Consider the following 17,325-nt stretch of genomic DNA (forward strand, 5'->3'; position numbering starts at 1 on the left):
CCTTGTTTTATGATGCCGTGTTGGGGGTGGGCCTTCTGCCAGGTGTGCTGGTTGCAAGGTTCTGTGTTGGGGCTGAATCACCGATGGGCTTGGCCGGGAGCTCAGAAGCACATCGATCCCAGGCCAGCAGTGCTCAGCTCCAGCCTCTTGGGTCATGCTGCTGACTATTACTTCTGTTTCCTTCCTCACTTTATTCCTGGGATGTGAATTTAAAATTTAAGTCAGTTTTATGGATGAGTTTGGAAGCCTGGCTTTGCCAGCCAGCACCAGCTACCACCTCTGCTTCCATTCTTTTTACCTCTAACTGCCTTTATTGGGAATTCAGGTAGAAACTGACTTTTCATGGCTCTGGAGTGAAGAGAGGGCTTCTGGCTTCTCGTCTGGGAAGGCTTCTAATCTTGGCACCGGGTTGGAGGGCTAGCAGAACGTGTCTACCTGCTCTGTGGAGAGAAGTAAGCTGGGTATGTGATCTAGTTACAGACTTGGGCTAGGGATGCAACAGAACAGGGCAAAAATTGAGGTTCCAGTGAATATAGCTTTGTTACAAACAGGCTGTGACCTTGGTCATGAACTTACCTTCAAGTTCCCTGGGTCACAAAAATGAAGCCAGAGGTTATAAAAACCATGGGTCAACCCAGCCTTCTCATTTTAAAAACAAGGAACAGAGCCACCTGTGTGACTCAGTCGGTTAAGCGTCTGCCTTCGGCTCAGGTCATGATCCCAGGGTCCTGAGTTCGAGCCCAACATCGGGTTCTCTGCTCAGAGGAGAGCCTCCTGCTCCCCCTGCTTGTGCTCTCTCTCTCCCTCTTTCTCTCTGTCAAATAAATAAAATCTTAAAAAAAATAAAAATAAAAACAAGGAACACCTGGCAAGGACACCTGACACATACAGGTGCCACAGGCTGTGTGGGGAGAATCCCTGCCCCCCAGCAGCGCTTCCCGAATCTGTTTTGGTGTTGGGAATTCCTCACAAGAGTCTGTCTGGACCTCTGACTCTCACGTTTTCTTTAAATTATGGACCTTTTCCATTCAGATCCACCTTAAAGTTCCTTCCAGCTTTAATAATCTGATTCTTACCACCTCTTCCTCAGATAATAACCGAACACCCCCACCCCCCTGAGATACAAAGCATGTCTGTGACAACAGCCCTGAAGTGGGTTCTGGAGACCAGCTTTTGGGCTTCCTGGTGTGAGGGAACAGAGAGGCTGCTGAACTGGACATTTTTATGGGGCCCCCTGTTGCTCTCAGTCACATGCATCTCTCCTTAAATGCCTAGTTGATGGTAATGGTACTTTAGACACATTAAAGATGTCAGCAGTTGAGGGTCTCAGGCTGAGATGGGGCTCATTCTAGGGACCCCAGAGCTTGCTTGCCAGGTAGTGTCATTGCCAGGAAGCTTCCTTCTCAGCTGGGCTGTGTAGAGAAGGCTCAGAAGCCAAGTGCTTATGGGGCACCATGCTGGTTGCAGAGAGCTCCTCCTTCCCTTTATTAGGGAGGCAGGTTGCGGTGGCTGATGTCTGCTCTGGGTTTCTTCAGCTTGGGGGAGGAAATGATACTCCAGGTGGGCAGAAGAGGCTCTCCTGCAAAGGATTCTGTGGGCCCCAGGTATCAGAATCTGAGTGACATCTTCCCACTGGGTGGCTGAAGCATTTATTTTACTGACAATCCCCTTGGCTAAAGAGTCCTGGCTTCGTAACTCTTTTTTCTTTCCTTTCTTTCGTTACTTCTTAGAGCAGTTGTAGGTGTGCAGTGAAATTGAGTGGGAAGTACCAAGATTTCCCACTTACCCTCTGCTCCCACACAAGCACAGCCTCCCCACTATCAACGTCCTACCTGAGCGGTTCATTTTTCACACTCGATGAACCTACATTGACACATTATCCCATAGACCCCATAGTTTCCGTGAGGGTTTATCTTGGTGTTAGATATTCCATGGGTTTGGGAAATGTATAATGACATGAATCCAGCTCTACTGTATCATGCAGAGACCGTTTCTATTATCAGCTGTTCAGACTACCTTTTAGAAACCCCTTTGGTTATTTCTTAAAGAATTATAGTTAGCTTTCCTGCCCTTCACCTTATCCTTAGAGAAACTACATTTCCCTAAGTTCAACCCCTCTCTCCCATCAGATCTCCTCCCTGGCTGGGCTTGCAAGGCTAGATGGCTGGGTGACATATCCGTGTTTTTCCAGCTCTGCTGCCCCGTTGCTTCCCATAACTCACTACCTGCTGTGCTCTGGTGTAATCACCCCACAGGAAGTGAAAAATAACTTTGAAAAAATGTACCACATTCAAAGTATCCAGATATTATTGTCTCTGGCCAACATATATGATACCTTTTCATAAATATAGGGACAAAATGCCTTTTTTTTTTAGTAGACTATACTAGGGATTTTAATGACATTGAAATTTTGTTTGAATAAGTGGGTCACAGGCTAGAAGCAGGAAATAATTTCATTAGTACCAGGTTCTTCACTTTTTGTTTCCTCTGGAAAATATATCCTTACTCTAAACCCGATGGGGGTACATAGTAAAAAAATAAGCATAAAAAGCAGACAACAACTGTCACAGCAGAGACTATCAGAGATGCCCGTCACCCCTGCCCTATGCTGCACTTTGAGTATTTGCCCTTGCCAAGTACTGGCAGGGGCATGCTATATAACATCTCTTAGCTTTTGTCTGGCTGGGGAGGGAGGCAAGAATATTTAAGAATCCTTACCAACTAGTGGGTTTCTTCACTTCTCCTGCCCCCCTACCCTGAGACACAAACTCTTTCATTTCTTTCTCTTACTTTACCTTAGTAGCTATTTCTCTCAATTTCCTACAGACCAGGAATATAAATTCCAGACATGTATTCAGTTTAACAAAATCCTACCACAATAAAATAGTTTAGCTGTCCTTGGAGTTTGTTGTAATGGAATTTTACTTGTATTGAGCTGGCTGGGGAGAAAAATAAAATTGTTAAAAGGAGAAATGTAATATGGCGGAAAGAAAGCAGATGGCTATTTCCCTCCTCCATTTGGAAAATGCATCACTCATTTCCTTTCTTTTGGGTCTCAGGATTACTTTCCTTTTGGAGGTTTTTAAGATTTTTTTTTTCTTAAATTCAGATAGATGGAAAAAATAAAGGGGGAGCTAATTATCTCTTGCTGGTTTAAAAACGAATCCAGATAATCCAGAATCTTGCTTTGGGAATTATAGCTCTCCCGTATATATGAAAGAGACTATGTCTTTTAGAATCCAGAGAAAACAGGGAGGAACATGTTGTGGGGGGCTGCAGGGGGCAGAGATGTCTGCAAGACGCCAAGAGCTCACCAGACTGCTATGCTCATGTCTTTATTTTAGAGTTTGGGTCTGGAGATGGTAGTATGGTTCCAATGCTCACTCCACTGCAGAAAGTGGACAAAACTCAATGAAATGTTAGCATCTTGACAAATAGGCAGGGACCTTGATGCATTCCTGTAAGAGCTGATCCAGGTCAAGAGAGAGGGGTGGAAAATCACTGTCCTCTGAAAAACGTACGTGGAAGTGATGCCCAGGGCAAGGTGCTGGTTCTAGCAATATGAGGAACCTGAGGGAACAGGGAGGAAATGACAGTCTTGATTTAAGCAGAGATTAATGAGATGATTCCTCATGGCCAGGCAGCTCAGCTGTGGGGTGACTTCTTCCCTCTGGGGCATCATGGGGTCTATAGATGACAGAAAAGGTAGCTATGGATCCATGCTGTACAGGGGATCAGGGTGCTCTTGTGGGGTTTTCAGAACACATTATAGGAGGAAGATGTTTATTCTACCTGTTCCCTTCTTGTCCCCACACTTCCAAAAAGAGATTGGGTCAGGGGAAGGGATAGGTCTGAGATATGACGCACTTGGCTATCCTCAGAGAGTCTTAGATCAGAACAAGCCGTACTTCACTCACCTCTTCCCACAACATATGAGGAAACAGTGATCTGTGGTCCAGAGTGGCTAAACAGAAGGTCTGTCCCCCAGTTCCTACTCTGAATTCCCAATCCACTGATCTCTTCTTGAAAAATAATATCAGGCTGCTGCTATTTTTTTGAACCGTGGGACTAAGAAAGATGACATCATATAAGTAGCAAAAGACAAAGGGCAGACATACCTGAACAGTGGGGTACCCCGATAAACTTGGTGATGTCCATTCTTTGGTTCACGTCCTGGGTCGTCCCCCTGAAGCCCAAGGTGGCACATACTTTTCCCTTCTGTATGGGCTCCATCTTGCTTGGGCCTAGGGCTCTGGCGTATAGCCTTGGGTGCCCGGTTTTCAGCTTCTTCTCCTCTATCTCAGTCTTCAGTTTCTTGTTTTCCTGCTGCAGATGGACCATTACATTGTGGAGGTGGCTAGGGAAGGAGAGGGAAGGACAGGGGTTCTTTGGTCTGCTTCAGTATCTTGGTTTCCCACTGGAAGGGGCAGATAAAGGCACCACAGGAAGGAGGGCCATGGATAGCCAAGTCCTTTCAGAGCTGGTGCTCTCATATTCCATAGAAATGGAGGCCTATGTGTATCCCCTGGAAGAAGCCCAGGCCCAGGGTCGGGGTGGACCCAAAACCAGTACTTCTGAGCCACTGTGTCATGTCAGCTCACGGCCTGTTTTCATATCTGTCAGACGGGGACAGTTGAGTCTGATCTGCCTTCTGCACTTCATATAAAGCTCCAGTTTGACAAAAGATAGAAATTTGATTTGAAGAGCTGGAAGGCTGTCATGAACAATCCCATGTGCCCGGGCTGTCCCGGCTGTGCCTGGGAAACACTCTCATCCAGTTCTGATGCCAAAGCCAAGTTCTTTCCCCTCCCTTTGCTGGAAGGTTGAGAGCACAGGGGATCCCAGCTCTGTTGAGAGCTGGGTAAGTAACTTGTCCCCATCTTATGGATGAAGAAATGGTAGCAGTGATGTAGGGGAGGTGAAAGAACTTAACATATCTCCTGTGGCTCCATACCTGGTCATATTTCTCCAAACCAATGTCGAGGGCAGTGGGTGGCTGTGGGCTCTGGAAACAGACTTTCCAAGTTCGAATTCTGGTTCCGCCATTTACTTTTCCTGAGGCCACGGGCAAGTTATTTAGCCTCTGGGTTCCTCTCTTTCTTCATCCATAAATGGGGAATTTAATGGTACTGAACTCATGAGTTCTTATAAAGATTAAATAAATTAATACATATAAAGCACTTAGAACAGTGCTTCACACATGTAACAGCTAAATATTATTTGTGTCATTATTATCATTATTATTATTACTAAAAGATGGCTTTTCTTCAAATAGGTCCAAACTCAGGAATGAGTTCTTTGTGAAACAACTTCCTGGAACTTGGCACATCAAAAGAAAAAGCCTGAAATGCTCTGTTACCTTCAGATTTTTACAGTTTCTCTTTCAGCTGATCCCTTTCAGAAAATGCTTTTGTCCCAGTGAAAAATTTCATGGTCTTTTCTAGAGGGAAATCAAAGAATTCATTCCGAACTTCGCTGGGCCCGTGTTTTGCCCTCTTGCTCTCTATAAACCTGGGAGTGTTGAAGACACCCCCGGAGCTCCTTGCGTCATCGCCACACTCCATATGCCACCGGGCCTGGAGGTGGGGTCCTCACCATGCCCTCATTCCCGGGCTCTCCGCCACTCTCTCTGGCCCACCCCTGTCAGCATTCCCAATGCCGTCAACATCCCGTACATCCTCTCCAAGCCTCTCAGTCCCTTGGCTTCTACATTCCAATGATCTTGTCCTCTTCTTAAACTCAGCCACCATCCTATGGTCACAGCTCAGAACAGAGCTTTCCACCTGGGGCTGATGAGTGGGTTCTAGGTGTGCTGAGATGTGGACACCCTCAGCTCTTGGGGCAGCCACTGGTTGGTCAACTTTGTCACAAACAACTCATCCCAAATTCTTCCACTGTGCCAAACAAATGTGATTATTTTCTAAGTGTTTCCTGCCAAAGGGTTGGGAGCCACTGCTCTAGAGCTTGTCATTATCTGTGACTATACCATCTCTGAAATCTTGGTTTTAGACATCCGTACTTTCACCTCTGTTCCCAAACTTCCAACACTCTTCCCACACCACAGTCTGCTGACCCACCTTTGGCCATGAGGATGAAGCATGGCCACAGGGGAGGATGGAACAACAAGGTGAAGGAACTTAAGTCCCCAGATGACCATGTAGGACAGAGGCACCCCACCAACCTGGACTGTTCATCTCCTAGGGATGGTCCTTCCATGTTGTATGTTCCTTCATTTGGAGGTCTCTTTGTTACAGCAGCTTAGCCTCTACCCTGCCTTTCAGTTCCTGTTTCCTTCTTAGCATTTTTGTCCCCTGAGAATCACAGCGGGTGACAGTGGGAAGGGGCATAGAGACTAGTAACCCCTTTCTGTATTGTTGGTGAGGGAAGGCCCAAAGAGGTGCAGTGATGTGCCCAAGGTCACATAAATGCAGATTCATGACCCAGAATCTTTCCATAGTCCCAGCCCTTTCCTGAGGTCAGATGTATGTATTTAATGATAAAGCCAGCCCTGGCTCATGGCTGACCCTTCTCCTTAGGGCCCAACGGCAGCCTGGGTGGTGTGGGATGACTTACTCCTTTTCACCAGTCAGCTTGGCAATATATTTGACCTGCTCACGGAGCTTGTTTCCTAGTTTCTCATTGGCGATCCTGTAATAAAATCCATAAGAGAAAGTTCCCAGACCCCCATGAGGAAGAGCACGAGTTGGATGGCTGGGAGGCTGGTGTTCTCAGCAAGGTGTCTGCTGAGCCCTAGACTCCAGCTCATTACCCACTCCCCAGAGCTAGAGCCTCACTAGCACCTGGCAATTGAGGGAAACTTCCATTCTCAATTACTATGCAAAATCACTGTGATCTCAGGTGAGTTCAAGGGATCCAGGCAGGGAAGCCAGATTCCAGGTTGGGAAGAGGAAATCTGACCTACAGCAAAGCATCCCTTTTATCTTGGAGCTGCTCTGTTTCTAAGTTAGCAGATCTTTCTGATTCTGCTTGAAGAGTTGAGGTTCCTCCATCTTATTCCCAGCTCTTGAATGTGGGCTATTACTGAATTCATTTCCCTAGAGGGCAGTGTGTGTGTGTGTGTGTGTGTGTGTGTGTGTGCGCGCGCGCGCGTGCACACGTGTGTGCATGTGTGTATGTGACACTATTCTTTGGACATGTGCAGTTTCTCAGCTCAGCCCAGCCCAGGCCTTGGAACCCTGCCTTACTTTATAATTCCTTACGTACTTCTGCTCTTTTGCCCATTGCTCCATGTTGGACATAATCTGATCATTCTCTCGGCGTAGCCGACAGGTGTCTTTAGCCGTAGACCGCTGGGGCACACACACAGGCTTTGGTACAAGAAGAAAATGAGATGGTTGGGGGGGGGGTGGAGCATAGGCCTGTCACCACCCTACTCCCAAATCAGGTTTCTTCTCTCCCTGAAAGAAGAAACATTGGTTCTGCTGCCCAACCCCTAGGCCAGAGTTGGACCTGCCAGGATCTCTGCCTCCAGCAGTGCATGCACACAAAGGTGACATCTCTGAGCAGGGCACTGTTTATAGTAGAGACAAAGTAGATGTGTATACTTACAATAATGATTTTTGGGCAAAGGCATTAAAACATCTTGCTTTTAAAAAGCAATACATTAAGCCAATTTTTTAACAGATGGAAGAAAAAAATATCTTGAGGAATGGATGCCTTTTTTTCTAATGCAAGCAAAGGTCCTGTGGCTACACCAAGAGATCCTGTGGCCTCCTGCCATGAACTTCACTGCTCAGGGACCGGGGCATAAGGCATGCTCAAAGATCTCTTAGCAGATTCTACTGCAGGGTAAGTGAAAATGTCAGGATGGGCTCTGGAGGGGGACTGCCCAGGGGGTTATCTAAGTCAGGGACGGCTGGTATACCTGACAGGGAGATGGCACTCTCTTCTCTGGAATGGGCCTTTGTTCTGCTCACTATCTCTATCAACGAAGGCACAGGAAGACAGTTGGGTTGAGACAATGCTGTGGGCCTTAGAACACCCAGACCCTACTTTGTACTGAATAGAGTGGACTGGGGGTGTCCTTTCCTTGCTTTTAGGCACCCCCACCCCCACCAAGGTTGGTCTAGTATCCAGGTGGTCGTGGATGTGCTGGGAGGGTCTGGGAGGAAGTGATGGGAAGCTGAGGAGTGCCCACCTCCTTCTCATCTGCCAGGAGGTTCTCTTTCAGGGTGGCCATTTCCTCCTGGAAGGCACGGAGCTGCTCCTCTTTAGCTGCCAGCATCTTGAGGTCACTCTGGTGCTGCTTCTGCCACTGCAACACTTGGTTGCTCATCTCCTCCAGCTTCTTGTCGAAGGCTTGAACCTGCTCAGGGGCACAAAGTGAGGAGGGAGACCCCGGCTGGAGGGCTGGCTGCCCTGAGCCCAGAGCCTCTGTGACAAGGCAGGAGGGAGCTTTCTAGGCTTTGAGAGACTCCTTAGGGGGCATTTTACTTCCAATACCAGCAGAGGGCGCCCCTGGCCGCCTTTGCCTGAAGCTCCCTGAGCCAGCAAATGGAGAACCCCGTTAGCCAAAGGGAAGAATGGCTTTGTACTGAAGAGCTCAGGGGCAAGAAGAGAGAGACCCTGGGAACCTGGTACAGGAAGGCAGCCTGAGCTCCTGGCTGCTCCTCACCTCTAGCTCGCTCTGCTGTTGGAAGCCCTGCAGTTTTTTTAATTCCATGTTGAGCTTTTTCATCCTCTCCTCGTAAGCAATGATTTCATCTTCCAGCTGAACTTTTCTCTCTTGGGCCTGTGCCAAGGTTCGGTGGAGGCTCTTGGTCTCTGAGGTCGTATGATTGAGCTTTCGTAAAGACAAAGGGGTAAGAATGGCTGTCACAGTTCTTTGGCCCATTCTATTGAGTGCTGAATGGAGAAGGGTTCCAGCCCCTCCCCATCCTCTGCTCAGGGTAGCATAGACACCTGGTCACTTGCCTAGTGTTCCAGGGAGGGGTGGGAAGTGACAGTGGTTAATTTTCTACATCTTCATCCCCCTACCCCATTTCCTCTATTTCCAGTTCTCTGAACTGATCAGCTAGGCATGATCAGCACTGGATGGGGCACAAATTGCCCAGACAACCTAGGTTTTGGGAAAACTTTGCCCCTGGATCACCTGTGGGCAGGAAGATTTGTTAGATTTGGCCTCATTCTTTGTGATCCCTTTCTCCCCACCCCCCCCCCAAAAGTCCTCACTATGAGGAGGCAGACCTTCCCTGGAAGGACATCCTAGCTCAGAATGCAGATGGTCCTAGTGACAGCCAGTTGTGCAGGAGATTGACTCTTGCACTTCTCGAGCTACTCGGACATTTCTTTGCTCCCCAAAGCCCTGGAGATGAGAGGGTATGGCTTACTTTCTCGAGAGTTTGTGTCAGGTCATCTTGGCAGGCAATTGACTTTCGGGACAATTCCTCATAGGCTTCTTTACTGACCATGGTCTGGAGATATTGCTTCTCCTTCTGCACAGCCTTCTCCAGCTGGACCTGCAGACTCTCGAAGGCCTCCTTCTGAAGGGCTAGCTTTAGGAGGGGGAACATCACTATCAAGGTTCATACCTATAGAGGTATCCTCTGTGTCTACAGGAAATGGACCAGAGCTGGGCTCTCTTCCCTCTGTACTAACAGACAGAGCAGTCTGTGATAAGGCCCCCACCCTCCCCTCACTGTTATAAAAAGAACAGCTGCCTTTCCAGGCTCTTCTGCACCCCTCTCCTCACACGTCCCCTTCTAAGTTAGCAGGTCCCCTGCACATAAGGAGTACTGGCAGTACTAGGCCATGATGTATCAAGTACATGAATAATCCCTTTCACAGACTCTGTAGTCTTTAATAAAGATCTGGAATTCAGTTCTAGTTTAGGAACCATGATACAACATTTCATTTGTACATTTTATGCCTTCCTTAGTTCCTGACATAATCCACTAGACTTGCACCATGAAAGCAGGACTGGGTTTACTTCCTTCACTGCTGTATCCCCACTGCCTATAGCTCAGGGCATGGCATATAATATGTGCTCAGTAAATACTAAATCATTGTTTTTGACTGAATGAAATATTTTGTATGGCAATGTTTGGAATTAGGGATGCACTGAACATGTGGTTCTGGTAAAGCATGTTTAAAAACTGAAGTCTGTGTCTTAAACTTAGTAATGAGTATGTATTCATGCTATAGTTAAAAGGAATTGAGATCTGGAGTTAGAGGTTGTGGTTCTGTCATTTACTTAATCTCTCTGAGCTTCAGTTTCCTCTTCTGCAAGCCAGTTACTTTCATTTGTTTCATAGAGTTTTGGTGATGATCAAATGAGATTATATAGGTAAAAAGGGCTTATTAAGGTATAAATTACTATATAGTTGTGAGTATGGTCATGAACATGCTAAGTAACTAGCCATGTTATTAAATACTTTTAAGTACAGGGCAGAGATCTACTTCCAAATCTGGAAGCAGAAGGGAGACCTTAGAAATTCACATGCCCAACTTCTGTTCTTTGGTATTTTATCTGTTCTTTGATATTTTAATACACCCCCATCCACATAGAAACACACTCCATTGGATTTTCTTCAGTAACAGCTCCGTGCTTGAAGTTTATTATTTTTTCAGATGGAATTTTGAGTATCTTGAACTCTAGGAACTGGTGAGATGAGAAGTGTTAGATTGTACTTCTGACTCTATATTTACATGTCCCGAGAATGAAACCATTCCTAAAGATAAAATAATTTGGTCTTCTGGAAAAAGAAATGCATCTTTTGCGGGGACTTCTGAAAACATGGAGTCAACTAGGTCTGCCCAATAAACCAGGGGAATCACTGAAGAAACTGTAACTCACTAAGTTCTTGATAATTGGTGGCCAAATCAGGAAATATCATCACAGAGGTGAGATAACAAAAAGAAAGGTGGTGACATAAATCACAGAAGCTTAATTAATTTTGTATTACTTATTCACATGTAATAAATATAGATTATTTATTATTTGTATTATTTATTTATTGTTTTTATTTTTAAAAAATTACCAGCAAAAAAAAAAAAAATTACCAGCAAAAGATGGGTTTATTTGGGAATGAAAGTGAATTGCAATCTGGGACAAAGAAGCTGTGGCAAAACCATAGGGAAATCTGGGGAAGAAAAGAGGGGTATGTTTTTTTAAGGAGAAAAGGGGTAAGTTGGGAAGACTGTTATGAACTAAAAGTCCATTGGAGTTTGGAGGCTTTATTTTAAATTTCTCTAACATCAGTGGTTTAGCTTGGAGAAAGATAATGAAAACCTATATATAGATATATGTAAATTATACAATCAAGGAGTTTTAATAAAAGTTCTCACAAAGATGTACTGTCTCCCTCACCAAAAGCATTAAGCCTAGATGGATTTAAAGGTGGGTTTCACTAAGTCATCCTTGATTCCTTGCTTCCTCTCACATTCAGTCCATCATTAGTCTGGTCAATTCTGCTGCCAAAACACATCGGGAATTTGCTCATTCTGTCTTCAGTGATGCCACACTAGCTTGAATGGCAATAGTCTCCTAACTGGATTCCTCATTTCCATGCCTACCCCTCTCTGCAATAAATTTCCACATATTAGTCAGAGTTATATTTTGAAAACTTAGCTCAAATCACCTCTCCAGCCCCTTTAAGGAAATTTCATCAATGTCTTTTCATTGCTCCTAGAATAAAACCCTAAATTGCTTAACAGAGGCCACAATGTCTACCCCTACCTATCTCTCTACTCTCATCCTATACCAATATCCTCCTTGATTACTACACTCCAGTCATACTGGCCTTATTTTACTTCCTACAACATTCCAAGTATTGTTTTAAAAGAGTAATACATGACGCACAGTCGGGACTCACACTGGGAACGTGAGGATGGGCCAAAATAGGATCAATTAATTTTTATTCACCATATTACAAAGAACATCATACCAAAACAGAGGGACTCCATTAATGTTAAAAGCAAGAAAAGGATGCTACTGCTAAACAACAATCTGTAGGTACTGTCCAATGCAATAAGGTAAAAAAAGAAAAAAAAAAGAATAACTATTACAAAGGTTTAGAGAATTGTTGTTGCTTGCAAATGATATAATCATCTACCTAGAAAATCCATGAAAAGCAACTGAAAAACTATTACTGCTTAGAAGTGAGTTCAAGAAGTCCAAATACAGAATAAATATGTAAAATAAATTAGCTTTCTTAACAGTAATTAATTATAAAATGTAGTGGAAAAATGTCCTAGAATCAGAGATGAAAAAAATCTCAAGATCTGTTGCTTTCAGATGGTAACTTTAAAAACTGAGATATGGAACACTGATGAAAGAAAATGCACTTTAGAATGTAAAACTAAGCCTCTTTCTAATGACTGTTTCAACTGATAATATGTCTACTATATATGAGGTATGCTTTTAAAAAGTTGAACATGCTTATGCACACAAAAAACCCCTCTAGTCTCCTGATTTTCATCAACAGAATTCTGAAATGAATGCTTTTACTTCCACATTTACATGGCTATCTTTCTTCTGGCAAACATGATAATAGGTCCGTATTAAATACTAAGGTAATATCCCTTATATTCAGGGAGGTTCCTTGGGGGTCTCAGTGACTCAGACCTTGACTCTGGACCACAGCAAAGGAGAGATTTATATCTTGGGAGGACAAAACTTCAGAAATGTCAGTTTCTGTGCTAGCTAATACGGTAGCTGCTAGCCACATGAGGCTATTTACATTTAAATAAAACTAAAACTTTAGTTAATATTAAAATTAAAAATTCATTTCCTTAGTCATATAAAGCCATATTCCAAGCGGTCAACAGCCTCATAGGGCTAGTGGACATTGTATATTAGAGAGCTCTCATATAGAAATTTTCCATCATCACAGAAAGTTCCACTGGGCAGTGCTCTTCTTATACTTTGCATAGTCCACAGTATTTTAAAATTAACATTTTTCTCTTCTTAAATTATCAAGGAATCTGAGCTGCTTGGTCTTTCATTTGTAACCCAAGAGACCACCTATCAAGATGCTATATTTGTTTCCTGAAGAAAGATGAAATATATTCAGTTAGGGAAAGTATTGCTGTTCATGATGAAGGGGAAAGAGGTTAGGTGTCAGAGCTAGATGATCCAGGTTCAAACAGTGGTCCATCTCATCACTTACTAATCAGTTACCTTGAGCCCCAGCCTTCCTTTCCTCTGTAAAATGAGGATCGTAGTGATCTCTATCTTGTTGGGAGTCAAGCAGATGGAAGGCATGTGAAGGACATAAGTAGACAGTCAATAAATGATGACTGACTTCAAGCACGGTGCCTGTATATGTTAGCTGCCATTTACTCTTTTCTGTCATCTTTATTTGTGTAATGATAAATAGCTGTCTCCCTTTCCATCCCCTTTTTGTGCTTTGGCACCATTTTTGGTAGTGTTCCCTAGCCAATTGCCCCAACAGTGGACTCACTCAAGTCTGGTCTGAAATGTTGCTGTGGAATATTGCTGCCAAAGCCCAGGAAGTTCGGGAGCTCCAGCAGATATTACGTTAAGACCTTCCACAAGTGTAAGAAACATTTCTTTGGCTAAGCAAACAGGTGCAGGAGGGTTACCCCCACTTCAAGGAGAGAAGTGAAGTTAGAGGCACCACAGGATGCACGTGGGCTGGGCGTTTAGCAGCATTTCTGTGGTGGAGGAGAGACAAGTACTGATTTCAGGTCAAGGGTCCCAGGGTTCAAGTTCCTCACCCCCTCAGGGTTTCTGTCAACTCACCTCATTACTGAGCTCTTGGATGACTTGCTGGGAGGCGTTTTGTTTGCTGAGAGAGGACTCCAGCTGCGCGGAACATTGCATCAGCCGTGCTTTGAGAGTCTCATTTTCCTCCTCCAACATCCTCAAATTTCCCTTTGTCTGCTCCCCCATTAGAGAACAAAGCCCAGAAGAGGGGTGTTACCCGAGGCTCCCACAGAAGCCTGCTCCTCCTGCCCACGCCCACAGCTCCAGGCTGCGGCCTGTGGCGTCTTGGGCCTTCTCTCTCCTGCTCACTTGACTTTTTTACCTTCCCTCCCTTCTCTCCTAAGGTTTGAGGCCCCACAGCCTCTGTATCCTGCCAGGCTCAGTGGGGCTCAAGCGTTGCCCTGGATTCATGAACCCAGCTCTTCTGGACTCTGCTTCTCACCATTTTTTCTTTCTTTTTTTCCTCCTGTTGGAATGTCTCAAGCTCTTGCTCCAGCAACTTCTCCTGTTCTTTGCTCTTTTTCAACTGCTCCCGTTTCTCCTCCAGTAATCTTGTCACCTCCTGAAGCTCCTCTGTTAGACTGCTTTTGGCGGAGGCTTGCTCTCTGTGCTGAGAAATAAAGACCGGCCTGAAAGAGGGCACCTGGGTGGCTCAGTCAGCTGAGTCGGCCTTCGGCGCGGGTCATGATCCTGGGGTCCCGTGATCGAGCCCCGCATCCGGCTCCCTGTTCTGCGGGGAGCCTGCTTCTCCCTCTCCCTTGGCTCCTGCCCCCACTTGTGCTTGCTCTCTCTCTCTTTTGCAATCTCACATAAATAAATAAATAAACCCTGTTTTTCTTTCTTTCTTTTTTTTTTTAAAGACCGGCCTCAAAGACAGTCTTAGGCTGTATATTTTTGAAAAAACAAAACAACCCCCACCCCCACCCCCTGACAAAGAAAATGGCTGAGATAAATATGAGGGCAAGTCCTTGCTTTTTAGCGTAGATAATAAAGTTTCCTCAGATGTTCAGCAATATTTTTTTTTGTCTAATTAGATATACCAACTTATTTTATTTATAGATCCAGTTCCCACAGCATCAACCTTCTCTCCCACTTACCAAATCTTTCCACATAAAAAACTCTTTGAATAAAGTTAAAAAAAAATCTTAGAGAAGCACAAGAAGAATAATTCAGAGATCAAAGACTTTAAAATGACTGACAAGGATAGGTTTTGAATCCTACAAAAAAAAAAAAAACCAGCATTGTCCTCTGACTGTTTTTATTTATTTATTTATATTTATTTATTTATTATTTCTTTAAGATTTTATTTATTTATTTACTTGACATCGAGAGACACAGCGAGAGAGGGAACACAAGCAGGGGGAGTGGGAGAGGGAGAAGCAGGCTTCCCGCGGGGCAGGGAGCCCGATGCGGGGCTTGATCCCAGGACGCCAGGATCATGACCTGAGCCGAAGGCAGACGCTTAAGGACTGAGCCACCCAGGCGCCCCTGTCCTCTGACTGTTTTTTAAGCTTAGCCCTTCAAAATGCTTATTATCGGTCATGGGAATCAGAGCTGATAGGCTGGCTTAGCATTCTAACACAAATTCTGGACAATTAGTTTGAATGGATTGGTGGTGGCATCTTCCCAAATAAAGACTAATATATTTAATCTCAAGTAGAGCAGATGCTTGGGCTGGCAGCGTATTTGCCCTTTATACCTGGTGTTGAAGGAGTTTTAGATGATCTAGCAGTTCATTCAGCTTCATATCCTGCTCAGTTGTTGTCTTCTGAAACTGCCTCTTTTCCTTTTCTGAACTTTCAAGCTTCCTCCGGGCCTCAGAGAGTTCTAATGTCAGCTCCTCTATCCGCTTCCTAAAGCAAAATGGCAACAACAGGAAGACAGACTCTGGTGTCTGTGCTGGCAGATGGTGAGCCGGCTGCATGGGGCTTGTTATCTCATTCCCAGGCAGCTGCTGCCGTGTCCAGGCCAGCTCACCAGAGACAGAGCCTCTCTCTGGAGGTGACACGGTGGTACCTGTTGGGTGCGAGTTCCTCTCCAGCCATCAAGGAATCCTTCTGCAGCTTCTGAAGTTCTCTCTGCAGCTCCTGAATGGTCTCTGTCTTCTGCTTCTCCAGGAAAAGGTAGCTTTGCAGTTTCCTCTGCGCATCCTCCAGGTTACTCTTTGCCAGAAGGGTCTCCTCTTTGTACTGGGCGGCTTGCTGAGCTGTGGAACCCAGCAGACAAGTCAGGCACATGTGCATGGGAGAAGGGGGTATGTGTGAAGATCAGACTCTCAAATAAGACCAGTTAAAAAGTCTCTTCCTTCAATTTGTGACCTACTTCAATTTCCAACCTTTCCTCTTTTCTCTCCATCTCATTATCACTCCTAAGGAGCCCTGTTAAATTATCTGTCTTCAGCTATCCCTGAGCCGTGGGCTGCTTCTGGACGAAAGTTAAACAAATCAATATAAATTGCTCAATATCTCTTACGTGACTCATCCTGTCGTTCGGGACAAATCCTGACCCTAACGGAGTTTAGAGTCTTGCGAGGGAGACACAACTGGCCCACATGACATAGAGAACACAGTCATGTGAAGTGTGCACTCACTGTGAACTCCTGTGAAGCAAGGTCAGTGTGGGTGAGAGCAGTCGGGGATGGACTTATGGAGGAACAGAGATGGCACTGGGCCTGAGAAAAAGGAGGAGAAAGGGCATTCCAGAGATTGGTTTGACTGGAAAGGAAAATGGGAAGGAGTGCTGGCAGACCGCTGAGTAAGTGCATGGCTAGGAGGGCGTTTTGGAGGATTCTGAAAGCCAGAAAGAAATGTTCAGAGTTAGTTTAGTGGGTTCCTGAGCAGAGACCTGGCATAAAGAGTATTTTAGGAAAACTGGAATGTATTAAATGGAGAAAGACTTCCTACAACACCCTTTTAGTCCCTACCCTTGCCCCTACTGGGTATAAAGGGAGAAACATCAAATAAGTTGCTTACTGGAGTTTCTCCACACCAAATATGTTCCTATATCCTAAAGTTTCAACTATTGTTTCTGTTTTAAATATCACCCTTGTCTCCATTTTTCAGCCTGGGATACTGGAAGAAAGATGGTGTCACTGCAGAAATAATGATATACCTTGGAAGAAGGAGGAGGAATTTCTTTTCTAAGTGGGGAAGAGAAAGTTCAGTTTGGGGCATGCTGAGTTAGAGGGGAAGGTGGGTTGCCCAGGTGGAGCTACTCTCTAAAGACAAGAGCGACCACAGGTGCCAAGTCGGGGCTGGGGCTCTAGGTTCTGGAGTTGTGCTGAGAATGAGAGTAGAGGGCGGAGGGCAGAGTTTAAGGGAGGGATGACTACTGTCAGGGAAGGAGGGAAAAGAGGAAACGATGAGATTTGTGAAAGAAGAAGGGACCTGTTACATTTCCAAAACGGGAAACAATTGTTGAGTATGGGAGGCCAACAGCACACACAGACACACACAGTTAAAGAGGGTGGGGAAGGAGGCCACACTATGGACCTTCCCCCCCCAAGTTGATATGTCACTCACTTAACATAACTTTTAACCCTTAAAGCATACAGGTCAGCGGTTTCTGCAATACTTACAAAGGTATGCAGCCATTACCAGTACCTAATTCCTGATCGCTTTCATCCCCCCAAGGGA

General features: G+C 45.1%; 1 protein-coding gene across 4 annotated transcripts in view; it reads right to left on the reverse strand.

Moving 5' to 3' along the window:
* Positions 1-356: 356 nt before the first annotated feature.
* The window catches only part of PMFBP1 (polyamine modulated factor 1 binding protein 1), a 191,846-nt gene continuing 174,877 nt past the window's right edge, over positions 357-17,325 (reverse strand). Inside the window, exons 17-27 of one of the 4 annotated variants that reach the window (XM_025889080.2) lie at positions 15,707-15,896; positions 15,390-15,543; positions 14,133-14,300; positions 13,727-13,864; positions 9,351-9,515; positions 8,636-8,803; positions 8,159-8,326; positions 7,225-7,328; positions 6,574-6,648; positions 4,119-4,357; positions 357-440 (exon numbers count right to left, since the gene is read on the reverse strand). In XM_025889080.2, the coding sequence (XP_025744865.1) occupies positions 418-440; positions 4,119-4,357; positions 6,574-6,648; positions 7,225-7,328; positions 8,159-8,326; positions 8,636-8,803; positions 9,351-9,515; positions 13,727-13,864; positions 14,133-14,300; positions 15,390-15,543; positions 15,707-15,896 (1,592 nt within the window). In that variant the 3' untranslated portion in view covers positions 357-417. Of the gene's footprint in view, positions 441-3,322; positions 3,571-4,118; positions 4,358-6,573; positions 6,649-7,224; positions 7,329-7,892; positions 7,943-8,158; positions 8,327-8,635; positions 8,804-9,350; positions 9,516-13,726; positions 13,865-14,132; positions 14,301-15,389; positions 15,544-15,706; positions 15,897-17,325 lie in introns of those variants that run through there. The other 3 variants (XM_025889081.2, XM_073880060.1, XM_025889082.2) reach the window with 3 other exon arrangements.

Source organism: Callorhinus ursinus, unplaced genomic scaffold (genome assembly GCF_003265705.2).
Source record: "Callorhinus ursinus isolate GAN/ISIS: 27379988/994484 unplaced genomic scaffold, GSC_fseal_2.0 scaffold37, whole genome shotgun sequence".
NCBI lineage: Eukaryota > Metazoa > Chordata > Mammalia > Carnivora > Otariidae > Callorhinus > Callorhinus ursinus.